The sequence below is a fragment of the Centropristis striata genome, chromosome 19, assembly GCF_030273125.1.
Source record: "Centropristis striata isolate RG_2023a ecotype Rhode Island chromosome 19, C.striata_1.0, whole genome shotgun sequence".
In the NCBI taxonomy this organism is placed as follows: domain Eukaryota; kingdom Metazoa; phylum Chordata; class Actinopteri; order Perciformes; family Serranidae; genus Centropristis; species Centropristis striata.
The window spans coordinates 21,245,238-21,272,650 of record NC_081535.1 but is presented as its reverse complement, the minus strand read 5'-3'; the positions used below and the strand labels follow the sequence as shown (position 1 = coordinate 21,272,650).

At 39.0% G+C, this 27,413-nt stretch overlaps 1 protein-coding gene across 5 annotated transcripts in view; it reads right to left on the bottom strand.

The window, feature by feature from the left end:
* The window catches only part of LOC131992217 (disabled homolog 2-interacting protein-like), a 207,886-nt gene that overhangs the window by 22,245 nt on the left and 158,228 nt on the right, over window positions 1-27,413 (bottom strand). For all 5 annotated transcript variants that reach the window (XM_059357702.1, XM_059357703.1, XM_059357704.1 and 2 more), the window contains 7 exons: window positions 25,989-26,142; window positions 23,751-23,849; window positions 19,301-19,855; window positions 3,978-4,122; window positions 2,130-2,274; window positions 500-736; window positions 175-376 (listed from right to left, as the gene is read on the bottom strand). In XM_059357702.1, coding sequence (XP_059213685.1) covers window positions 175-376; window positions 500-736; window positions 2,130-2,274; window positions 3,978-4,122; window positions 19,301-19,855; window positions 23,751-23,849; window positions 25,989-26,142 — 1,537 coding nt within the window. The remainder of the gene's footprint in view (window positions 1-174; window positions 377-499; window positions 737-2,129; window positions 2,275-3,977; window positions 4,123-19,300; window positions 19,856-23,750; window positions 23,850-25,988; window positions 26,143-27,413) is intronic.

Here is a 27,413-nt window from a genome sequence, read left to right as displayed (position 1 = left end):
TAAAGTTTTGCACAAAATAACTAACTAATTAAAACTAGTTGAAAGTACAAGCTGATGACAGCTAATGCATTAATAAATGTATACATGTACTTAGGAGACAATAGGTCCAAATAAAACACTGCCAAATTAAGCTTGTTTAGTGAATATTTACACTTTTTAAAGATAATAAAGTACCTGGTCCATGTGGGACACCACCTCAGAGAGGAGGGAGTGCAGAGTAGAGAGTTCCCTGCCGAGGTCGATGTACCCCTCGAAGCCTGCCGTGTTGGAGATTGTCTCTGGGTTTGAGATTTCAAGCAGGAAGCGTTGCATGTTGGTCCACTCGTGCTCCAGGAACTGGTTCATGAAGGACATGTACTCTTCCTTATTACCAAATCTGATGGCAAACAAGGACAGGAAAGGGAAATAGGGACATAGAGGGATACATAAATGTTATTTTAAGAAATTCCACAATTCTCTGCTAAAAAGCAAGCATCCCTTTATCCAAACACACACTCACTTGGTGAAGTTTGCCAGGTTTTGGGTGACTTTAGCGATGAGCGTAAGTGTGCGTGCTGTGCGGTCATCTGGATACTCCTGCATCAAATTAAAAAGCGAGGGGGACATTATGGCGGGACAGAGGAACCGCAGGAACAAGGACGCGCTGATCAAACGCTCGCTGATGTCCGGTCGACCTCGGTTGCTGCACTCCTGCCGCCATGACGCAAATACCTCCTTCAGTTCTCGTGGAAACACACTGTAGGGGAGGATAAAACACGACATCAGTTGAGAGGACCAAAAATGATCTTTACCACATGACTGGAATTAATAGCGTGTGAAATAGAGGGTGTATACATAAAAAGGTTAAAAGATTCTTTAACTTTAAGTATACCACGGTGGGTCATATTAGTCTGTTTTCTGCATATTTCCCGTTATCATTTATATATTCCCAATTCTGAGATTCTTTAATTTTTACTTCTACTCCCAAATGTAAGAATAAAATTAATTTATCTAATGTTGTACGAGTTAAAAATGCTGTTAGAATTAAAAGAGCTGCACAGGTCTCTTAATTTGTTCAATAATAGATCCTGGAGGACTGTAGCAGAGAAACAGAGGTGAGCACTTCTGAGACATATTTTGAGAGTTAATATAAAAAAAGGGAAAAAAGGTTATGATGAATAGCATGTTTGCTGAAGCGATCAGCGTAGTTGTAGCATATTATTTGCATCTGATTTCAACATTTGATAGACGGTTAGACTGCTTTTCCAACAACAAGAAGGACACCGTTGCTGATTTGATTGCAATCACTTTCCATACATCCTGTGGTTCTAAATTCTCATTATTCACAATGTTTTAGCAGCTCCACTTTGCTTTTTCTTTTCACTTTAGCATAATTTTGTCCCTACTTTAAATATATTTTTGCACAAATAAAATAAACTTTTTTAAAAATGAAATCCGTGTCTCTCATTGGAGTATATGTGTGATTAATCATGTGATCCCTCGAGTGCTGCTCTGAAAGGTTACTCCTACACTTCTCTGCAAGTGGGAGGAAGCTGCTTGATGAATGTGTCTTTGTCTTCACTTTTAGTGGAGTTTTACTCCAAAGTTTGCTCTTCGGAGCATTGTAGATTTCTTGTGTTACTTTAGAAAACAGAACAGATGTCTTTTAAAACTGACAACTGCTTCGAACTGGCATGAAAGCAAATTAAAAGCCCCTTTAATGGCATTGCTTAAATTGTGATTAAGACTCTTCAGAAAAACGGTCTGTTTCAAGGAGACAATGATGCGATAAATTCTTATATAAATGAATTCATTATATGTAATAAAGCAGAATGAATAGTAATTATGGCTTATTCTGAGGAGGTAAAGTGTGTGCCATTAGACACTCCTAGTTTTAAATTGTACACTTTCATATATTCTATTATTGGCTTATTATTATCATTGATGCATTTATGTAATCAGTGTTCATTTTCTCAAGGTAGGGCTAATTTTTACTCCTTAATATACTGTAATGAGGTTAAATTATAATCATAATTTTAGATTGATCTGCTGAGTATAAAGTTGTACTTAAATACAGTACTTGAGTAAATGTACTTAGTTACATTCCAGCAGTGAGTGAATGTCAATGAAAGCTGTGTTTCAGTATTTACCAGTATGAGTTAATGATTTTGCAAAAGGCCAGCTCACAGCACATCTTCAGGTTGCTCTGGTGCTCCTGCAGGTCGCCTGAGGAACACTTGGACGGATCCACCTCACAGTTCTCATCTGACTCATACAGAGCCTTGATGAACTCACCTGGAAAAACAAAGCAAACAGACCAAAAATCATCCTCTGATCAGCATCTTTGCACATCCTGCACTAAACGGTACATCTTTATTTAATATTAAAACATTTTTTAATTGTATATTATTCTTAAAATTGTATATTTTACACATGTGTTATGTTGTTGTATCTTCTTTATATTTCATTGTGATTCTATACCTTTATTATTTTTATTTTTTTTCCTCCATATATTTCCATATATTTGTGCACCAAATTAAGCAAATTCCTTTTAAGTGCAAACCTACTTAGTGTATAAATGCTATTCTGGTTCTGAAAGAGTACAAAATTAAAGAACATCATTTTTTAGACCTATGTCCTGGTGTATCTGTAGGAAAAATACAGCAGCCAAAAAAGGAACCGTGGTGCTACTTTTTTTTGTTTGCGTTGGTGATTTGAAGTGCTTGCAAAGTCCTGCTGAGCTGAGCCGGGACAGAGGAAGAATATGATGCGAAAGCTACAGGGAACAGAGTTTAATGTCGTCCTTGAAATTCTAGTAGGCTGAACCATGAACTAAAAACAAAAAGAAGAGAAAACGACTTTTCAAGAGAAATCACTCTCTAGTTTGACCTGTGACAAAAAACCCTCACAGACTGACAGACCTAGAAGATTCATATATACGGCAAACAAGGTTACACTGACAAAAACGGTGGCAAAGATAACAATGTCCTTTTTGTCTCGTCCACAGGGATAAAAGACGGACCATTACTGCTACCATCTCGATGAGCCAACATCCCGTAAAGGGAGCCCATGGCTGTCCTTGTGGTGCCCCAGTCGCAGTTTCAGCGATTTTAACAGTTTAGCCACACAATAAAAACTCCTCCAAAAACACTGATGCATAATTTACCAGCCCTCCGTATTTCTCTGAATCAACCCTGAGAGGAATGCAAGGCAAAAATGCAGCATCACTATATCCAAAGACTCACACGGAACGACATAAACACACACGTTAATAAAATTAGCTGCATACAGAGAAAGATGTGACGGGAAGGATGTGTGCTGTTTGTAGATTAAACTGCTGCTGTGTACATTTCTGAATCAGGGAGGGAGAAAAGCACACAGTGCATACAGAGTGCTTATTGTTAGGGCTGCAGACGGACAAACACTCGATCTCACCTTGGACTAACATTGTAGCAGAGGGAGCAGGAGGGAGGGGGGTCAAACAATCATCCTGTGATAATTTTCTGCAAAGCTAATCCTGTCAGAGGTTTGGAATTGACCGGATGAAACATTTTTCCTGTCACAGTCTGACCGCTGTTGACCACGGTGATCGTCCAAAACAGAAATTAAGATGACAGAAGAGTTGCTTCAGTTGTCTCGCTGTCAAAATGATCCCTGGGTGGAGTGCACTAATGCATTTAATCTCTAACACCACTTGTGTTTGCTTAATTATACCGTCACTGATGCATTTAAACTGCTGATGCGGCAGTTACACGAACATTTCTGAGTCAATTATTACATTTAAGAGGCAAACGTGAAGATAAAAGAGAACAGAAACATGAAACATGCAGCAGAAGAAATGGACAAACACGGATAAAACAGAAATATATTAAAAAAGATGAACTTCAAGTATGGACTCAAAACAGCTTTTTCTTGATTTTAAAGCTATTTTTTCCAGACGAACAGCAGAAGATTACAGCCTCTGCCGTCGCTCCTTTCCAGATCAGCGCTCCACTCACCGAGGGCGTCCTGCAGGTACTTCTGCCCCACCAGTTTTAAGTATTCCTCTATGGCCTTTGTCGCTAATGTGTTCTCTCTGAAGATGAGGTGTTCGTTTTCCCCGCAGCGATCCACCTCTGACATCATCAAGTCTGTGAGGAAGTCCTGCAGAAACAACAACAACAAAACAAGACGAGCACATGGTTAATGACTGCACGGACATCATGATTGTCCACACTTAAGGATGTCCGTCCATTTATCTTGAATCTGGCATTGGAGGGGAGAGTTTTCCAATTTGGAAAATAAAACTAATAGCAAGATGTAAAATACGAATTAATTTGAATGAAAATGAAATTACATGTATCCCCAAGAGAGAGTTGCTGTTGGCAGGGAGAGCGAGCAAAAAACAAACGAGTGGGTTATAATTGGAAAACCAGATTGGTCATCAAGGTTTCGTCTGACTCATCTTCATCCACTTCCTCTGTTTATCCTGTGATATTTTACATTATTATTATTTTCCGCCTGCGTTCATTTTCATCAGTCCTTTAGTTTATATTGGGGATTTTGCTGCGGCAGACTGTAAGGACAGTTAACCCTCTGAGCCTCAAAACCCACCAACAGGATGCTTTCTGTTTTAAAAGCTCCAATAATTACACCATTTATTATAGCTATAAACAGTACAATGACTATTATCAGTCTTAATGAATACTGTGTTGCAATACTTCTGCTGGGAAAAGTATCCAAATAGTGATATTTGATCTAATTCAATTGATATTTCTCAATTAAAATGTTTGTGCTTGCACTAACCAGATCCTGTAAAAAACATTATTTTATATTCTCCTCAGTGCAACTGAGAAGCAGTGAGTGACTTAACTGAGACCAACAGTCATATGATGAAACTTTGACTGAACTGCATGCCGTTTACACAGAGCAGAGAGGAGAGGACAAGAGTAAGTAGAGGCTGTACAATGTAAATAGTTTAATATGTTTAGCATGTGGAGACCCCATTTTTCTGCCAATATTAACACTTGTAGGCACTTGAAAATGTTGTATATAGATATTTTCCCCCCAATATCTGTAAAAATAAATTATTAAAGAAATTAATCTTTTTTTCATACAAAAGGAAAAAATGCACCTCTGTAGAAACAGTACTATCAAGGAAAGGAATAACTTTTTTTGTCATTGTTTTGAGCCTTTTGTCACTAGGAGTGACTCCTTTCACATACATGTGGTGATTTGATTCTCTTGTCAACATAAAAATACTGATTTTAGCAGCTTTAATTACAATGCAACATGAACGGTTTTATTTTCCTTGTCTTGCAACTATTTCTGCCACAATATTTCTTTGTAAAGGTTCACTGTGCTGCTCACAAACTTGCCTTCATTAACTCATACGATGACACAGGTAGACATCAAAAGTCAGAGTAAAAATAATCTCATATATCAGTTGTGCCTGTTTGCAGAATGGAATAACACTGTCTCTCAGTTTACTACACTGCCGCGCTGCGACAGGTTTTCAAATCACATTTTTACGACCAGTGAATGTGAACAAAGCGTAATTCTGTCATTATAATAAATGGAGGGAAACAAAATGGCTCTACTCATATCATCTTTTGGATCTGACACATCCCGGAGCTGAAACTCAATATGTGGAAAGAAACAGTGTGTTTACCACCGAACGGATGAAAAATTGTGACAGGACTCATATTTTCATTATAATGGCAGCAAGCATTTTCTTCAATTTCATTCAAATACTCAAGAGTGATTTTGACAACTGTTTTGTTGATGAGTGAAAGAAGACAGACTGTTTCCCACTCATACGAATGGAGAGTAGGAAATAAGTGAGAAAACATTGATGCATGCTACAGCAGCAAACTCAAGTTTCTACCAAAAGTTATAATGACTTTAAAATAACACGTCAAATCTAAAATGTGCATTATCTTTCTTTTACATTGGCACATTGGTTGGATTTTTTTTATTCAATGCTCTCACTCATCATATAACTATCTTGTTTAAGAGTGATCCAGACAAAGACGATATAGCAATCATCAGGTAATAAAAAATAACAGGTGGAGAACGCTACCAAAGCTCCCAAAACTTAAAGTTTGAAAGGGAGAGATGGAAATGGAGCCATCTGGGGATGAATCATCCCTTGTTTGGATCCCTTCAACAAATTTCTGGGTGTACTCTCATGTAAGTCCCCTGGCAGCTTGTTAAACTAGGGGAACCAGCGTGGCAGCGAGGGAGAAGAGAGGCAAGTGACAGATGTACAGAGAGAAAAAGAGAAGGAGAGGAAGAAGAGACAGAGCGGTGGTCTTTAAAGAACAGAGGAGGAGGCGGAAAGAACGCGACAGAGCCTCTCAGACGGTTTCTATAGCTGCTGCAGAAGCCTGTTATCCGGCTAATCAAAGATACACCACAGGGAGCCAATCACCCACTGATGTGCAGCGAAAGGAGCCTTTTTTGGTTAACGCATTTGCACACATGCAGCACCTTCATACATATACACACACACACAACCTACAGAGGAAAACCTAAACTTTTAACAAATGTGCGTGTCAACACTTGAATTAAACACAGATGTCTACAGTATAGCTGTGTTAGTTTGTGCTTGGTCTGCTGTTCAGACAGATAATGAGAGAGAAATGTTATAGCATCTATAAACAGAAGTATGTTTTTCTGTTCTAATTGTGCCACAACATTGAATCAAAGGCGATTAAAAGTGAATGTTTTAACACTGATCAAGGGAAAAAACATCTTTTAATTACTGAACTAACTGAAAAATAAAGGGGAATTTCTGCATTTTTCTACCTGGACACTAATTTTCCCATGTTGTTGTGATTTAGCAACTAAAAAAAAAAATCGACCCAGTATTGATGGAAAACACTGCAGCCGGAAGCCACAAAACAGATTACAATGTAAATGGATGGAGCAACTGTGCACCCTCAACATACATCCACGAAAAGCCAGGCTGAGATGGTTATTAGTATAGTTTCTAACCATTCCATGAAACAATAAGGTATCGCTCTGAAATCTAATGAGATTCTCATGACTTGATTCTGGAAATGCAACTAGAAAGTAGTGGGAGAAGTGCCATCAAGTTTGTCGTGCTGGAGTACAGAAAGAGTAGTGCTATCTCAAAAATTCTCAATAAAAACAAAAGTCCATTGCGCATTTCCGAATTGTGCCAACAAACTACATGCAGCCTTCACTGACTACCTTTATTAGATACGAACAGGCTGAAATTGTTGCTAGTTGTGCTACAAATGGTTACTAACTCTCCACTCCACAGATTATTGGGTCTGCAGTGAACATGTGGACCTGGATGATTACTGCCAGGCAAAGAGGAGAAGAATTAAAGTACCAAAACATGTTCACCTAAAAAAACAGTATGGTTCCAGGAGAGAAGAATCCTGCTGCAGGCAGAGCGGAGCTAACGTTAAAGTTACGGTGTTGATTTTGGGCCTGTTTAAGAAGTGAGTTCCCAAGACACTGTCAATGGCAAAAACAAACATTTTACTGGAAACACATTTAAGTTAATGAAGGAATTGCCCTGCCTGTTAACATTCTTTGGTTGCTGCAAGTCTCTTTCTCAGTACCGGATTGATTTAAAAAATGGTTATTCCCTTACTCCCACTTACTCCCAAAAATATGAAAAAAGGTTCCAGGTTGAAAAATACAAGTCCAAGTTTTGGTGAGTCAGTATCATGAGAAAACCTACTGGGGGGCACTCCAAGCAACTCAGTGAAAAGGGTAAATGAAAGTCAGACAAAAAAGACAATTTCTAAGTCACTAATTATCCCTTGGAGTAAAGTTAAATCAATCATTAAAAAATGGAAAGAGAATCCAAAGGAGTGACTGTGCAAGAAGGAGACTAGTCAGGGAGGCCACCAACAGATCTATGACAACTCTGAAGGAGTTCCAGGCTTCAGAGGCGGAGATTGGACACATACAACAACAGTTGGCTCGATGCTTCGGCAGTCACAGCTTTACAGGAGGAGACGAAAAGAGAAGAGAAAAGAAGAGAGAAAAGAAGAGAAAGAGAAAGAGAAAGAGGAAGAGGAAGAGAGAAAGCCACTCTTGGAGAAGAAAAACCTCACATGACATCTTGGCTGCAGTTTGCCAGAAGCCATGTGGGAGACTCTGAAGTCAGCTGGAAGAAGTTTCCTCAGTCTGATGAGACCTAAATTGAGCGTTTGGGCTATTAGACTACACACCATGTTACACTGCACATCATCATAAACACAGCATCCCCACTGTGATGCACAGTGGTGGCAGCATCATGCTGGGAAGAAGACTTCTGAGGGTAAAGGGGAAATTAATTCAGGGAAATCCTGGGGTAAAAAAACTGATGTAGTCTGCAAAAAAAAAAAGCGACTTGGGAGGAGATTTGTTCTCTAGAAAGACAGTGACCCCGAGCACAAAGCCAAAGATACAGTGACTTAAAAACAAGGCTTGTCCTGGAGTGGCACAAATCTACTTAAAGGGAGTGAAATCAAGCATTCGTATCTTAGATTTGTTATTAATTTTGGTTTAAATTCAAAAGCTGTTTCACATTGACGTTAAAGGATATTTTTCTATTAATCAGTGTGAAAAATGTCACATTAAATAGACTATGATTCAATGTTAAATGACAAAACATGAGTTTAATGCATTGTAAATCCTCCCTACACTCCTATTCCTAATGATACTTTCTAGTCCAGGAAACTCATTTATGCCGACAGCATTACAACTTTATAGGAGGAAAATGTCATCCCAATTATGATCTTTCCTCTAACCTCTACCCCCTCTGTGGCTCTATCCCTCCCCTTTCTCCTCCCTCATCTCTGCTCTGCACTCCTTATGTGGCCACTGAGGCGAGCCAAATCCAGGCCTGATTAGAGAGGACGGTCGGATGAAATAGAGGAGACTGAAACTGAAAGAGAGACATCAAAAGAGACATGGAATAATTCCTTCTAGCAACCTAAAACAAAAATTAGATCCAAACTACTGCTTGCAATCACATGCAGTGACATGCAAACACATGATTTGTATCTTTTTTTAATGTTTGGAAGTTATTACAACACATGGATGTAAGGGAATTCAAGGCACCATCACAGTGGATTTACACACTATCTCATCTCAGCCTGAAGTACAAACTGCATTTATTTATGTCAACCATTTTTCAGTGTGTACCATATGTTCTTAAGATTGATTTCCTAACTCCCAGGTGGCCTGGTTCTCATTCCAGTATGCTACTTAAACAAACTTGTTGCAACCTCACCATTTCCTTGATTTGTTTCCCCCCAAAGTTATGATATTACAGGCAAAATGGTACTGTAATGCATCTGTAAGCTGAACCATTGTCAGAACTTTTGTGCTCACAGAGACGTCAACATCACTAATTTAAGTATGCTGCATTGTTGCAGAAAATTCAAACCATGGGCATTTTTTCCAGGACTTTCCAGACAAAAATCAAATCAAGTGTGCTGCAGAATACAGCCTGGTAATTATGTTATATGTGTTAAAACATCCTGTGATGCTGTACTTAAAATGCACATAACAGGAAACTGTAAATGTAAAAGACTATGAGTTACAGCCACACAAGCGCTACTTTGAGTAAAATTCTAGGATCAGCATGCTTATGTGTTTGCATGAGAGTGTTAGAATGCTAACATTTGCTACCCCTTACAAATCTGATATTGTATTTTATGAATGTGTGTTAATAATTATGTAAATGGTAAAAGTGGTCTAAGTGCACTTATATAGCGCTTTTATCCAAAGTGCTTTACACTACACACTACGCTCATTCACCCATTCACACACACATTCATACTGGCGGCTACCAGGGCACACTGGTGCCACCTGCCACCATTGGATTCATTCACACACCGATGAACGCAGCATCGCGAGCAATTTGGGGTTCAGTATCTTGCTCAAGGATACTTCCACATGTAGGCTGCCATGGTCGGGGATCGGACCACCAAACTTCCGATCAGAAGACGTCCAGCTCTACCATCTGAGCCTATTATGTATGTCAATATACCAAAGAAAATAAACTAAGGCAAACCAGTTAGAATAAATACCAGTTATGTCTGTTCAAAATTTCATGGTATTCTTTTGTACAGTTGTTGACTTTTTCCAATCTGACCACAGACTGAATATGGATATAAAGATGGAAGAAACGCCTCCACTTCCTCCCATCGTACAAAAATTAAGACAAAATATGCTGGATATGGGCGCTGCCATCTTGTGCTTTTGATGTCATTTGGAGCCAGAGTCTGCCCAGTTGTGGAGCAGTGGCATTAAGTTCTGACCGATTGTCAGCCTAATCAATCACGAGACCAGTCAGAGCTGTCAATCCTGATATTAAAGCCCCTTTTTATAGCATCAAATAACCAATTAAAACCAAACTTGTGAAAATAATGAACACTTGAACTTGCACCTGCATGATACCTTAAATGGCAGACCATCTTTGGGAAAAAAATATTGGACATGTACCTTAATTTTTTGGTTTGACACATCCTACCAACTAACATGGAGGAGATGGGATTTATGACCTGTACTGCAGCCAGCCACCAGGTGGCAATCATGGTGTTTTGGCTTCACTTTTGGGCCCATGTCATGTCGTCCATCTTGGTATATATTCTATGGTCCGGACTAAAGTGGTGGACCAACTGTGAGACCGGCATCACCATCCTTGTGGGGCTAAAAAGCTTAGTTAAGCTAAAGTTGGCTTACTGCCTTAACATGCTACAGCTGTCAAAGCTTAAGCAAAAAACTTTATTCACAGTAATGGATTACCTATCTCAAAAAACTTTTACAACCCATCAAGTGATATTTATACCACAGTGGAAACCAATGACTCAATACAATCAATACAAAGTTTTTTTAGTAGAGCATTAGAGAAAATGGTCAGTAATGCAAAGAGTGTATATGACTTGTTATAAGATGTTCAATCATGAAGAAGCACCGGTAATATAAAGATTGAGCAAACACGTCTTGAAAAGAGCGACTAGAGCTCCTTATCCTCTTCCGTCATCCCTCAGATTTTTTCTCCGACGCCCTCAATCCTGCACCCTTAGCCCCCCTCCTCCCCCTTCCCTCTGCTTCAGTGCTAATAAGGAGAAGTAGAACGCTCTCTGTATCGCTGCCACATCTCATCACCCAAACCATGCCTCAAAAAAAATCCAGCAGGGGAAGGAGGGTGATATGAAGATAGGGTCGGAGTGGAGGGTAGATGGTGCAGGCACGGCTGATCAGATCTAATAAATAGTAGGGAACAGAGTCCTGTTGGAAAAGATGAGAAGATCCCTGTAGATGGGGTTACTTGCCATCAAAAACTCATAAAGTCTTGTCCATCGCGCTGCTGTACACACAACAATCTAATCACCACTAGGCACAGCCCTGTGTGTGTGCACTGCTTACATCTCTATTCAGCAATATTCCACTGCACAGTTTGCAGCCGCAACTTCTGAAGATAAATAAGCTACCGGAGAGACGACACAATCTGCAAGATCATGATCAGAACTCTTTCACTCTGACAGACAAATCAGAAAGCAGAATAGGATGTTTTAAATCACTTGCTTTGCAATTACCGCACATTGCAAAGCAAGGACATCGAGTCTGGGAAAGAAAAGAAGGGGGAAAAAATGATGAGAAGAGGGTAAGGTTTTTCTTTGCACACGCTCAGATGTTGTTTTTTTGTTCCTATGGTAATATAAAGCAGATAAATACAAGAGTGGGAGCAATGAAATACCTTAAAAGGGTAATATTTGTGCAGGAGAAAGCAAGAAGAGGTAAAGTAACAGAACATTTTCTTCTTAATTGAGTCTCTTTAAAACTGCATGGACCTTGAGAGTATGTAGATGTCTCAATTGAGTTTAAATTTCACTGATAGATCACTTTACCCAGCTGTGTTCTGTGATGAATATAGACCCTGTGATGCAGAATGTAAAAAAAATATGAAGTGCATCATATGTGATATAAAACAAAATATTCAGATGTATTCATAGCAGCGCTTACTTTTCTCTCAGTGTGTCCTGCTGCTGAACTTATAACTTAATGAGAGAATGTATAGTGTATTCCAACCATGTCCAACAGAGCATGAATAAAGTTTTTCATTCGGCAAGAAATGCTCATACTTTGTTCACAGATTGTTTTTATCTTGTGAATGGATAAAAGAAACATCATTATTGGAGAAGTCATGGATTGCGGAACTAATGGGATTCATTAGAAAACAAACAAAATGGAAATTACCTATTGATAGTCAGGTAAATGTGTATATATATACACCACAATGCAGCAAATGCACATTTATGTGAAATTACAAAGTTTCACTCAATAATTTGAAGTATTGAAACAGATAGGTAAGAAAAGATTAATTTAATCTGTGTGTGTGTATGTGTGTGTGTGTGTGTGTGTGTGTGTGCGTGCGTGTGTGTGGGGAGAATAGAAAGCCTATAATATTAGCAATTTGACTGATCGATGAGCCCAGTGTTTGAGCCTGGGGCAAGGGCTGAGGAGAGACTCAGGGGGGAGAAAACAGGAACCACTCCAGCCTCTCCATCCTTCGCTCTCCTCATCTTTCCATCTCTTTCTGCCTCCCCTGGTTTCCCTCCCTGGAGACCAGTGGCTAGTGTTACAGAGTTATAGCCTGCAGCTCTTCCTGTGAGGGTCACATTGGGTTGACTGAGAGGACTGGGGGCCGAATGGAAATGAAAACGGTTCCCCTGTAGGCGCACAGGCTTGTCATTCAACACAAAAACAGGAAAGGCTGCATCGCTCCTGATTTAGCTGCTAGTGCACATGATCATTATGAAGTAAGGTTTGACTGGAGGGGATCTTACAGCAAGTGTCATCAGCATCCAAACATCATGTTTGCTATGCATGTTCCCTTTATGTGTGTGTGTGTGTGTGTGTGTGTGTGTATTTCTCTATGGCTGTCTGTCCTATTTTCCTATTTAGTGTTAATTTAAGTGCAGTGCACGAAGCCTCCACATCGCATTTAGTCTCATACTGTGTTGTAAAACATTATTTAAAAAAGCCAGTTGGTTATGATGTTTCCATTTGTTGGTATTGCAGTTTAATTTATTTTTACAAGGCTTTCTCGACAACAATCAGCATTGTGAAACAAGGCAGAATACAGCTAGATAAAAGTGATATTATCTTACCTAAATTCATAATTGAGATGTGTCCTCGGGTTCTCAGTCCAATCAACCTTTTTGTCCAAAAACCAAAAAGTGTTGGTATTTCACCAAAAAAACAGCCAAAATGCCAAACCCAGAGCTTCGGAACCGTAGCCCACAAAGCAATGAGTGATCTCCCAGTGGAGGTGTCCACTTCCCCAATACAGTCAGTATGCTAACATGTTCACAGTGTTGATGTTTAGCAACCAAAAAAGTTGGGACACTTTAAATTGAATATATGTCAAGAAGGATTAGCAACTGATTGCATTATGTTATATTTATGTTCTAGACAACGTCAGGGGTTGTATTTACCATGTTCACCATCTTAGTTTAGTGTTTTAGCATGCTAACATTTGCTAATAAGCACAAAGTACAGCTGACGCTGATGTGAATGTCATTAGTTTTGCAGGTTTTTTGTGCTGCACATGGCTTGTGGCCTATATAGAGGCAGATCTCATCCCGAATATTTTCTGAGATGGACTCAGGAACAGGAAACATGGACAAACAAAAGCGACCAGGTACAAAACTGTGATAGAAAGCTTGCCAAGCTGAACTTAACCAGGGGTAAGGCTCAGCATGTTGCCAGGGATATGGAACAATGGAGGGAACTTGTTGTTTTGTACTGAGTAAATAATGATCAGCAGCTATTATTCACAAATTGGATTTTACTCATGTGAGTGTATTGATTTATTCTTCCATATTATTGTTTTCTTCCTGTTTCAGCACTCGATTAAAATGCCTTGCTGTGAGCATTTATGTTGGACATTTAAAAATATATGAGACAAATAAATCTCGTAAAAAAATCAAGTGACAAAGACACTGAAAGGAAAGACAGGGAGAGAGAGAGACTAGTCTTTGTAATCTTAGTGCCAACAGAGACGTCAAGAGGCTTCCAGATCAATGTGTGGAGCTGAATGTTTCTCTGTGCAGCCTGCTGCTGTTTGACTCCACAGCTTGCTGCAGTGCTCCTTCCCTCTCTTTAACTTATTTTCTCTCCTCCTTGTCATTGCCTTCAACTTTCTCTGTTTCACCTCTCCTCCATCACTCCAGGCTGTCAGGGGATGGTCAATAAAAATCCTGCTGGAATTACTAAACAGTCTGAAGATATGATGCATTGCCTTTGTAGTGCAAATTCAACAGGAGAGACTACGAGGAGAGCGAGAACACTGATGTTTGCTGTGTGTTCATTTCCTAATCTATAACATAATAATAGAGCCTATACAATAGATATATGGCTTCATGACTACACTGTAAAAAAAAATCGTAAAAGTGGTAAAAAGTCTGGCACTTACCATCAAATAACAGTACAATTATGGATAATATACAATAAATATCTGTTATATATGTTATATATATGTTATATATATATATATATATATATATATATAAAACCTTGTAAAATAATACAGTAAATTTCAGAAAAAATACTTGCATTTTTGTTAGTTTTTTTTCACAGTGTAGCTAGCGTCTCAAACACTTCAAACTCACTGTCTATCTGTCTGTCCGTCTGTCTGTCTCCTCCAACATCCATCTTAGTTTGTCATAAAACTGTGCCCCTCAACATTACAGCTATTTAATAGCCTGGTGTCCCAGACATGACAGTGGCAAACATGGAAGGAAAAATGATTGTCAAAATCAAAAATAATACTGACAACTTCCCTGTTAATGTGCAGGGTATTGACATGTGACTAGCGTGCTATGAAAGCTGCCTGATCCTCTCAGGGGACAACTGATTCATTCAAAGCCATGTAAAAAAAAAGCCCAGAATACAGAAGCACCAGAGCCCTTCATGTCATGTTAGTAAATCATTTGTCACATCATATTATGTACGTACGACAAACTGTGCCTGTGCACCACAGCTGTGGTGATGAGCATCACTGCCCACTGAAGACAGCGCTGAATGCATTAATAAGAATGTAACGGGAGCTGTGCTGCAGGGCCGACGACGAGGATGTAGAGAGGAGAGGCTCACATATTTCGCCCTCTTAAGCAGGGGCTGTTAGTTTACCTTGAGGAGCAGTAACATAAAAACGCAATGCCATAATAACCAGAACACCACCCTCCTCTGACCAGTTATAATAAGGATAAATCCTCCTTATCGTCGCTTCCAACAGTTGGCGTGGCTGAGAGGAGCGGCAGCAAAAATTAGAACATAATCTTCCCGAAGGGGCCGAGGCGTCAAGAAGACTAGATCAATAACGGCGAGGATCCATGCCAGGAGTGGATATTTTCAGATGAAAGAAAGGTGAACTTCTCCAGGCGATTCCAACACAGCAGAGGGTTTTGTTATTGTTGCTGTGGAGCTTCTAATAGTGCTGTTTGGGTGCACGGACATAACAGCGTGTTCCACAGAGGAGGAGACAGACAGGGGTCATGACCTTCCAGCACAGGAAATCAGCAGAAATGTTATCAGTGGATTTCTGATTCCAGCTGGATTTAGAGCTTCAACTTCAAATAAAATCAGTTGACATAGAAAGTAGACTATTTATTATTGTTTTTACTGCAACCCAGAGCCAAAGTGTACACTTCTGACCTATTGCTTTGCTGTCTGAAGCCATATATATATATATATATATATATAACTTAATTCACTGCAGCTCTACTTGCTCATGCATAAAATTGAATAGCTGACCTGCAACCACCTGCTAATGTCTTGTGATTTATACGTAGGTGTGTGTGTGTGTAAAGTTAGCATCTGCACGGCGAAGCAGGGCGTGCCCGTCGCGCTCACCAATGCATCCAGACATCAATACAGCATCCGTAATGACATCTCTCCGGAGAGCTCTGGCCTCAAGACGCGACCGAGCGTGAAAGAGAGATGAGGGGAGACAAAGACGGAAAAGTAGGGAAGAGAACAAGAGAGAAGGAGCGAGTGTGCAACCGAGCAGAATATATTCGGGGTGTAATTATTCGGTGATGGCTGATAAAATGACACAGGAAGAAACAGAAGTCGAGGAGGTGTTGCATACTAATGCCCGGTACAACCTGCAATCTGCATCTCTTAACAATAGCCAGCTGCAATTACGAGCTGTTTCCCACCTGTGCACAGCTGATTAAACACGATGCACATCAGCAGAACTTCAGAGCTGCTGCTGCATCTCCGAAACGAAACGTTCACCTCCCGTTCACCCCCTGCTTAAAGTAAGAGAGGGTGCTCGTGCTCCTTTGTGACTGCCTCATGCAACGGCAATGCAAAGTCTCTGTCTGAACTAGAAGAAATCCACTGTGGTACAGACAGAATTAGAGGCTGAATCATAGATTTGACTTGAGACTGAATGGTTGGAAGCTTACGTGACAATACCAAGGAAGAAGGGACCAAATAACCGAAGGCTCTATTAAGCATTTGGAGGAAAACAATAAAATCAGGCTCACAGGATTTTCCCAGAGTTTATCTTTGCTCGAGTAAATGTGGTTGATTTCTAAATATAACTCACCAAGACCGCACCCAAGTTGGCAGTGCATTAAAAGAACTTCATTATTGTATTGTAACCGGACAAACCGTGCAACATAGGCCGAGATATGTGTATATAAAGCATCTTTGCAGAGGATATCCTAATTAGGCCTGAGGAATATTTCAGAATAAGTGCTTACTTAGTGTCGCTATGATTGGCATGCCATGACTGCTTTATCCATCAAGGCTAAAGGAAAAACATGTACTCAAGTGTACTGCCTAAATATGTCAGACCACTTCTGGCATGATGAAAGCCTTTCAGAAAGGAAGCTGCAGTAGCTAACAGCAGCGACACTTGACATTCTGAAAGCGGCTTTCATTAATTCTTCCTGTTTACGTCAGTCCAAATGCTTGTGTTTGCCTTTTCTTCAAAAAGCAACAGCAGCTTTTCTCTGTATTTACAGACGTGCAAAGATAAAAATTAAAATTCTGTTTGTTTGTTTTGCTTGAGCATGGGGTATATGTATAGGGGCTCTCTCATGATGAGCGTCCTTGAAATATCATCTGTTTACAAGCAGTTTATACAGGAAGAAAGAGCAGGAGGTGAGAGAGAAAGAAAAGTTTTTAGTGCTCTGCTCAGAAGGTGGGGATTAATTGAAGGTAATTAAGGATGTGGCCGTCTCTCCGGGGACCAGCAGAGGCCTTTCTCCCCAATCAATCAGCAGCTATCAGTCCTGAGCCTAAACTGGTACAGTGCAGATAGACATCACTTCTTAAGCACTGATCGTTCATCACTCCGCTGAGCTGTGATAAAGTCAAAGAAAGTTTCAAAGCTCTTACTGATGAGATACTGTCAAGAAATTGAGGCACAAGCTGTCGCGGGAAACTGACGAGGCAGACAAGACGCAGGCGTTAATGCCGTGGCGAAGAAAGCAGCCTGAAGCGATTTTCCACTAAAAGCAGACAGTTATTTCAGACATTACAGGGACAACAAGATGACAAAAAAAAAGTTCTTGTGCTCATTAGAAATGCTTTGGAACTGAGCTAAATCCATCAGTGTTATCTTACTTCTTTCATCACCGATTAATGGGCTGATAGGTTTGGTAATTATTTGATCTATTAAATAGCCCAGTATATCTTCCCAGGACCAGGGATGGGTACCGATAACCGATATTAAACAGACCCCGAGGCCAATTAATTAAAGACTGTTGTATCTTTTAGAGGTATTTTTTAATATTTTGATGTAATTTATTATCATGTGCAGCATCTTATCTGCTCTGTGTCGGGTCTTGGCTCCTCATATACGCTTTTTACTGTAAGGGAAATAAAACTTTTGCGAGTCGAAAGCCAATACTTTATCAATACACTTGTTGAGATACAAGAGATTTTTCTATCTGCTGTTGAAACAAAATTTAGTTATATTTATTATATGAATACATTCTAATCCTGTTAAGAATGTATTATTTTTTTAATTACAAGTTTTAAAAAGCAACTCAGCTACTAAGTATTACGTTCTTTTATTTTTATTGTTTTGTTCTGATAAATATGACTTGTTCATTTGACTCCTGTTCGCTATGATTTTGTGTCTTTATCTTCTCTATCTATTATTAATTTTAGCCTGATTTTGTCTTGCTCTTGTTCAACAGACCTATTTGGCCTTTTGTTGTTTTACTGCCTTTTGCCTAACTGCCTTTAATTAAAGGTGCTGTATAAATAAAGGTATTATAGGAATAAAAAAGAAACGATAGGTGTATTGATAAGAGGAGCAGTACCGAAAAAATCCTAACAATACCACATTTTTTAATAATAAAAATAATAAAATTAATAATAAAAAGATAAAATTTAAAAATAATTTCTAATCCTGTTATGAAGTTTTCCTTTTTTAAATAATATATGTTATAAAACATAACTTCTTACTAATAAAAAAAGAAGCGATAAATGTATTGATAAGAGGAGGAGTATTGAAAAAATCCAAAGGATACCATATTTTCTTCTTTAAATCCTATTTACACATAATAATAAAAAAATATTGAAATAATGATAATTAAGAATTTCAAATCCTGTTTTGAAGTTTTCCTTTTTAAAATAATATATGTTTAATAATTAAATATCAAAAAATTAAATTAAAAAAAGAAGCGATAAGTGCATCGATAATCCAAACCAGTATGGATGAAATACTAAAGATACCACATTTTCTTCTTCACATCCTCTTTCCATCAGCAGCCAGTACTATATCTTTCCCTCTTACGTCTCTTTAATATTCCGGGTCAAAATGCTAATGTGTCTTTCACCGCTCTGCAAAGACAAACGCCGTGCTGTCAAAGCAAAGTAAAATACAGCCATTTCGGATGGATGGGAGATTATCTGAGTCCAACGGCCCGCTGTCATGGGAGACTTAGCTCCTACTGTGGTAGACTAATCTCCCTGTGCTTTCACTGCTACAGACAGCAGTGGATATATTGTGCTTCTGTACTGCATCGGTATGCCGCGAAGCACTGCAGGGGATACATGTAAGGGATTAGCTTGAGTTAAAAATGTAATACAGGCTAGTGGTGCAGCAAGAGGAAATCACCTGTCTGTCTGGTCTTTGTCTGCTCTGTATTACAGCTGTGGGGGGTCAGCAGTTCATAAGATGAGCAGGCAGCGGAGGAACAGTTAACCTGTGAGCTTCATAATGTCTCGTCTGGCAAGATAATGCTCTGATATTATAGTTTTTATCTGTTATGTCTCAATGGGGAGTATAAATGTGGAGGAAATAGAGATAAACCATACTGTTGCTACTAACCTTGGCCTTGCCGGTGCTCTGCAGAATGTGGACCAGCGCACACGCCATCTCCTCCTTGTTCTTGACACTAATCCCGGGCTCGAGCACCGAGCATAGCAGCATGTAGTTGTTGGTGGTGTACTCTGCAAACTCCTTGTACATCTCCATGGGAAGGATGTTCATGCTCTGATAGCGTGCCTTGATCCTAATCATAGGCCCAGATGTCTTGCCCTTTGGGGGGTTAGGCGTGCTGACTTGATACCACTTCTCCATAAACTGCCGTCCAGTGACCGCCGCGACGGGGATATTGACGAGTCCAATGTAATTGTTTTTATCTTTCTTTTTCTTCTTGTCCGTGTCTTTGTAGAGGTGGGCTGTGATGCTCTTGACAGCGGGCAGGTTGTTGAACTCAAAGTGCTCGCCCCAAAAGACATTGTCAGTCTTGAGTTTACAGGTGGTGCGGGCGTAGAGTGAGTCATCGAGGCAAAGCTCACAGAAGTATTTCTTTTTGGCCGGCAGGTCCTTGGCCTCGATGATCCACAGCCTCAGCAGGTTCTCCACCCGCCGACTGTTGTCCTGGAGGAGATAAAAGGAAGCCGTTTCGTGAGATCTTTTTTAATGATTTTTTCCAAAAACACCACCACTGGAAACTTTAAGAGAAAAAGAAAGTTCAAAATGTTAGTGGATAAAACTTAAAAGCCTAAAAAACAAATCTAGTAAGGCTATTTATTTGTGGCAAAATCACAATTATTTCAACTTTGGAAAAAAATGTATCTATTTTAATTCAGTTTATCCTATTTTATGTTTTATTTTTATTGAACATTCTATTCTACTTATTTACAGATATATTTATTAATGCTTGTTTGATTAATCAATTACTTTAGTTAATTTATAATCTGTTAATATTATTATTTTAATTATTGTAGTTATTGTCATTATAGATTTTATTTTCTTTGTCTGTGTGAGTGTGTAACTGCATGAGGGATTTGTATGTTGATGCATATGTTCTGATGAAGAAAAATAATAATAAATCAAAAACTTTGGAAACATCATGCGTTTAAGCTTTTTGTAAATTGTATTTATTAAAATAAACTTTTTTTAAGAGTGAATTTTCTTGACATTTAAATATAATTACAAAGAAAAACAAATAAAAAAATACATGTGAAAATTTGATAAATAAAAAATACAATAATAATAATAAATAATGATAATATAATAATATATAAATATATTTCATTTAAATAACTATACACTTTCTAAAAGACAATAAAAAAGTATACTTAAAAAATGATACCTACTGAAAACTACATAGCAATGAGTATAAATATATAAAAAATATTTATATAAATAAGACAAAAATAAATAAGATCAAATATGTCGTCCTGCATTTTTGTAAACATTAATTAATATCTTCCAGCCAGTAACTAAGAGATCTGCTCTAAAGGAAAGAGCAGTGCTGGATTTAAATCATAAGACAATATGAGAAAATCATTGTAGAACATATTGCGGTACAATAATCGTTTTATCTTGATTATCTTGTTTTCATAATTTTTGGAAGACAAAATCCTTATTGAAAATAACAATCGTTCAGCCCTATAATTTAGTAAACCATAAACTAAATAAATCAAATGACTGCAGAAATAAAGATCCAAACAAGAATCCAGCTCTAACCCTGATTTTGAACTTTCTTCATTTTAAATGACAAAAACATTCCAGACAGGGCTTCAATCATTTTATGTCGGCAATTTAAAACCCTTTCTCTCCTGCGTTTGCAGTCTTCTAAAGAGCTAAGAAATCTCACTCCTACATTATTTCACAGAGTGCTAACCCATTCTTATGTCATCAATTGATTTTGCCAAGAGCGGGGCATATTTTTGGCCCATTATTCAGACTGCCTTGAAAACTACCTCTGAAGATGAAGACAGGAAAAGAGGAGCTAATAATTACATTATTAGAGAGAAATACCAGAGCCTCTCATAATGACAAGGACGCCACTGGATGTTTGAAATAACGGTCGCTATTATAAGAGAGCTCAACGGTCTCTGGATGCTTTTCCTGCGTTACGACATTCATCTGTAGAATGAAAAGGAATTAATTTATTTCATAGCTTTCTGTGGCTCAAAATTCCTCCCAATGTCAGGTGTTTCTGAACTCTGACAAACATTTACTCTGATCTTTAATGTGTCTGTAGTTCACTCAGGTGTTATCTGAGTGAACTACAATGGGAGCAAAAATTCAAGGCATTGGAAGATAGAAAACCTAATCTGTAAAACACTAAGAGTAGAAATATATGGGGCATGAGGATCATATCTCAGCTTCACCTTCTTATAGAGAGTAGAAGAGTGTTTCTTTCTGAGCTGTGAGAAAAACTGGTGATAATACTGACTCCTGTATAGCAGGTAACTTCTATAGCTTCACATTTCTTCTGTAGCATAATGCTTTAAACTGATAGTTATGAGTTTTGAAGTGGGTTGTATGCGATACTTATCCATAGTCAGTGTATTACCAGCAGTAGATGGCAGCTAAAAATATTTTAGCCACTTAAAAAAAGATCCACCCAAAAAAAATCACTACCTTTATAGGTTTACACTAAATTTACAATATTTTCATTGCATTACAGACAGAAGCAATCTTTGCTTTCTACAAAGCCACCAGACTCCTTTGACAAAAACAGTAGTTTTGCCTCCCAGAACACATGAGTTGCTGGTCTACCACTGTCCTGATTGTTTAGCTTGTTTGTGTTATTGTGTCACTTTGGTGTTTTAAATAGTTAGTTTAGATTAATCAAAGTCACACAATATCACAAAGAAACTAACCAATTGAGGCAGCGCTTGTCCAGAAACTCCCCTGTTCTGCAAGGTAAAATTACTGTATTTGTCAAAGGAGTCTGGTGGCTTCGACAGGAGCCGAGATTGGCTTCTTTTCCCTGCTGAAAAAGTCTGTCTGACTGGTGGTAAAGCTGAAAAGATACTCTAAATATAGCATCCACTGTAACTGATATCTATTTTTTTAAGTGAGTTACTTTCAGGTACTCCTGACGGCTTCTCTTAACGTGCCAACTGCCATTACTGTAGGTAATACACCTACTATGGATAAGTACCTCATACAACCGTGCTTCAAAAATCTGAAATATCCCTTTGAGCCTTTGCAGTATTGTTACTCTCACGAGTTTTATTCCTGCAGATTGAGAGCTACATCTGAGTCCCTGCGTCCCATGTGATCAGTGTTAAATAACGCTTTGTCAGTAGTGTTATCAATTTTCCAAATTTCCCTCTTGACACAGCAAAATGACTCCCTACTGTAAATCAAGGTGCTCTATTTCGCCAATTACAAATTAATCTTTGTGTAATGTCACACGGAAACGTATAATCACGCATCATAATTACCCATAATTATCAGCTTATACACGAGCTGAAATATGCAGGTTTAGCATTTAGGGAAAAAAATCACTGAATATCTTTTTATTTCCTTTGTTATTTGACGCGTCTCCTTCCTCCTCCAAAACATCAGCGACAGAAAACAGACTTTAAGGCGAGGTCATGGTAACAAATACTGACCTGTAAACCACAAACTTAAACAGGTTGAGTCTTGTGTGTTTCCTGCAGAATGCACTGTCACATTGTTCCCTTCTTCCTCTTTATGAGCAAAATATGTTTTCAATAAATGCAAATATAAATACTATAAATAACTTTAAGACTGTATTTATCTTGATGGTTTTGCTTATCCTCCATATGCTAGATGAATGGTCCAAACAAGTGTTTGTACACTTTATTCACATTGATGTGTTACCTTAATCTTGGTTTCTTCAGTTAAAGTGTGAAATCAGTTTTTATCTATTGAATACAACTCTTGAGACTTCCTTATCTTGTTCCAAAGAATCTTGGTATCTGACTCCAGTTTTTATGTTTGCCAAAAAAAACATTGCGCTGCATCTATTCTTTCAAAATCATGGAATAATTAAAAAACGCAAAGCAAAGACGGAGAGAGACAGAAAAAACACCTCCATGCCAAAAGGAGGCAATGAGAAGAAGGACTCTGGTATTATTGTTAAAGAACATTCTCTAAAGTTGTTATTAGTGAGTCATTTACTAAATAATGACAGATGAAGCTACGGGGTGAGGACTATTTTCTTGGCTTGACGTTTTTGCCACTCTCCCTCAGCCACAGCTGTGTTTGTCAAGATTACAGATGGTATCGATGCTCAGGAGAAATGCACTTTGGGAGTGTTGGTGTTCCTCGCTGTAACCTCTGTGTCCTCTGCTCTGGAGGTGTACAGTGCCGGAAAGGGCACAGCTGGATGTATCAGATTGCATTGTTGTGCGAGTTACAACACAATGTCAACACATTGTAGCTCGCCGCCTTTACAACAATCAGCGTTGCAAAAGTGTGGCTTGGAATTGGGACACTTGCATGTGAACTTATTAGTGCTGATTGCTGCACACAGCCTCATCACCACCCACTGCGTGTTTACCTTGTTTGGTTGTACTGCTCTCCTCAGATTCTCCATCCATTTGTCTCTCTCGGCTGATGAACGGCAGGAAAAACATTTGCTTCCTGTGGAGGTGGTGACCTACCGCCACACAGAGAGAGACAGAAGCAAAATGAATGCTTTAATGATCAAACACTATGCATAACAATGACAGAGAAATAAGTAGAACAGAATGTTTTTACTAAACTTAGTTCTGAAATACCACTTTGTCTCTGACGGCAAAGAAGCTTATCAACAATGCACACACATGCACAATAGTGGATCTGAGGAGATTGAGGATGACTTGGCAGAGTTGAGAAATGACTGAATGGTGTGAATGGACAGAGGACAGAGATGGCTGCTTGGCAGGCGGGATGATGACTGGATAATTAAAAAATGCACAGCGGGACGGGAAGAGTATGGAGAGAGCAGAAAAGAGCGAAGCAGAATGATGTAATGAGCAGGATAATAAAGATTAGCGGAGATTTCTGGTCTCCATGGTAGACAGTGTAGGATTGCAAATATTCAGTAATTTCTCTCACCCCGAGGCTCCCAAAGGCTTTTTAGCTACATCTGCATGTATGCATATATGTGTCTGTGCACATGTGGATCTGACAGTAATTAGAGGCAATTTGTTGGAAAAGATCCCAATCCGCCGATGATCGTGACGATACTTTCACATTGCCAGTGACTCAAACAAATTATTGCTGTACTTTCATTTAGTTTCTACAAGCAGAGAAATGTAATGTCACTTCCTTCTGTATTTTTTAAAACAGAAAAGTCGTCTTTCTGTGAACTTTCGGTTCTAATTGGCCTTACGCAACAATCAAGAGCGAGAGAAGCTGCTGGATGTGAAAGTATTTCTCTGCACTTTTAATTCACATATCAGTTTATTTTAATGATTGTCATAGACATTTTTTTACATCTAGCGATTCAAATAATCAGAAAATAAACATTATAGAATAGTAGTAGCTGCAGCCCTCGTTGCTAAGGAGAAAAAAAGCCATTCAGAGGCTCAAATCAGAGTCAAATGTTCTCTTGTTTTGTTGTGACTGGGTACATAAAACAGTTTCATAGCTTCGGTTGACCCAAAATATGAAAAAAGCTGATTAATGCAGCTGAATGTTTTATCAGGCTTCAACAGAGCATCCTTTTTTAGCTTCCTGCTAGGCATTAAGAGCACACTTTAAATATCTAAAAGGCATAATATGCAGGATTTTACTGAAAACACAAAACAAAGAATGCACAGACTCGTACAAAAATAATCCCTCTCAATCATAACCCACTAGAAGTTTGGAAAATTGTCTGACCCTGCCCCATACCAGTTCTTTTTTTGTGTTTGGGATGTGTTTCTGGGCGTCACCTTTTGGGCGCGGAGCTACAAAAATAGTGAAAAATACAAATATAGCAAGGCAAAAGATCTGGGGTTTGGATTAATTTTGAATGTTGTGTTTACAAACTTTAAGCAACAATCCTGCATAGTATGCCTTTACCAGAGGCAGCAGAACCAGTCTTAACACCACACTGACATATTATCACCTTCTAAAGATGACAAACAGGCATCTAGACATTAATTTGGGGTCATTGCTTTAGTCCAATATTCGCTCTTCTTTTAGCAGCTAAATGCTCCACTCTGTTCACTAGCTTGTCGTTCATTTTGTCTGTCTGCTGGTTAGTGCTGTAGATTTATCAGAGCTTCTTCTCTAAAAACAGCTTCCTGCTACAGCTGGAAGGTTGATAAGAGCAGAGAGAGAGAACCAAAACATTAAAATTGTTAAAAGCTGAAGGGAAACGCACAAGTCTGGAGATAATTCCCGGACCGTGACCTTTTACACATTACACACACTCATTTGACCCATGACAAATATGACAATGTTGATTAGTGCAGCTTTAATCATGGTGATGAGAGATTTCTTATATAAATGCACCTTAAGTGCAGCTTGAACATTTTGACCTTTTGCTCAAAGAAGCAGAAATGACTTCTGTATTTGCATATTTTTTGTAATGATGATTTAGAAAAGCTCTAAATGTCACTAACCAAACATCGTCAATGCAAAAAATATAACCAAAACTTTTATTTATGTAGTCTTGAAAGCCTGAAACACCTGATCTATGGCTGTGCATGGACACTTTGATGGAGCAGGGGCAGTAGTGGGAATGCTCTCTAGTATTGGTGTGTTCCTGTACTGTATATGCATCTGTGTGTGTGTGTGTGTGTGTGTGTGTGTGTGTGTGTCTCACCTCAAAGCAGTAGTCCTGCCCGAGGATGCTGCTGTGAACAGGCTTGATGACAACCTCGTCCTCCATACTTAGGTCCAGGGCTTCCACAGCGCTACTGGGGCTGAGCAATGACTCATGGGAGCGAGACTCCTTCAGCCTTGGCATCAGATGAGATCTAAGAGTGACAAAAGGAGAGAGAGGAAGAGAACTGAGTCACCCTGCAGAGTCTGAGCAGAAAAAAAAAAGTGAGAGAGAGGGAGCATATGCAGCGCGCGTATCAGCGAGCGTTCATGGTGAGTGTGAAGGAAAGAGAGTGAGAGGATGACGAAGAGAGGATGCTCCGCTCGCCTCAAAGTCAACGAGTCCTCAGCGTGACAAGCTCGCACACTACATCAACACATGTTCATGCACCCACTTCTAAGCTCACTTGCTAATGGATGCTTTGTGACTCCTCATTTACAACTCCAAACATCAATGGATAAATGAAAAAAAATCTTGAAAGATTTTGAGTCAAGCTGCGCTGCAAACCGATGCAGTGGAACCACTATAAATAGGAAGCAATTCATATCATTGATTACCATTAATGGTCAGGCTCAGACAGTTTCCATGATGTGATAATGCTTCACAGTGATAAACATATTTCTGTGGAGCTTCATTTGACAAAAACACATCACACAGACTCCATCAGCTCTTCTCTATTGCAGTGTGACAGGAGCTCACAGTGCACTTTAGAAAGTGCTCAATATTCTGACAAAGACAACCCCGAAGCCCTATTCTTGGCCATTTTCTAGCCAAAGAAGATTAGGGGACAAAGTAAAGAGCTTTCAATTGTCTGCTGTGTTTGATGTCGCCCTACTTTCTGTGTTATTCGAAGGGTTAGTGAACGGCTGTCAGCAGGATAGAGTGTTTGTCTCAATCAAAGACTGTCTTAAAGAAGAAGACGTAGCTTCCAGGTCTGAAAAAGTGAAGCCAATGAAGAAGTGCTGTGAACCTGCAGTCTTTTAAATTGCCAGCAGGGGGCGACTGCACTGGCTGCAAAAAGAAGTCAGATTGTATGAAAGTCAGCCTACTTACTTTCCTAATGAATTTATGGTTTCAAAACTAGTATTAACTCTTCTTTAAAACAGAATGATGTTAATTGTGTAAATGATGGTCACATTGAGAGTAAAATACATGATTAGGCAGGGTATGTTTTAGGGAGTGACCTGGATACCAGGGTAGAGGCGTACCAGTGCATATCCATGGCACAGTGTACATTTAAACAGATGCAAATGATGTGTTTTTGTCTTGGAACTTCAGTTCATTAAAGGTAATTTTTAACATTTTAATCACCTAAAACTGTCTTCTTCAGCATTGGGTTGTACTAAAAGACGCTCTAGTGTAGTGTATCTGTAGAGCCTGACTGATATGGGATTTTTGAGACCGATGCCGATACTGATTTTAGAG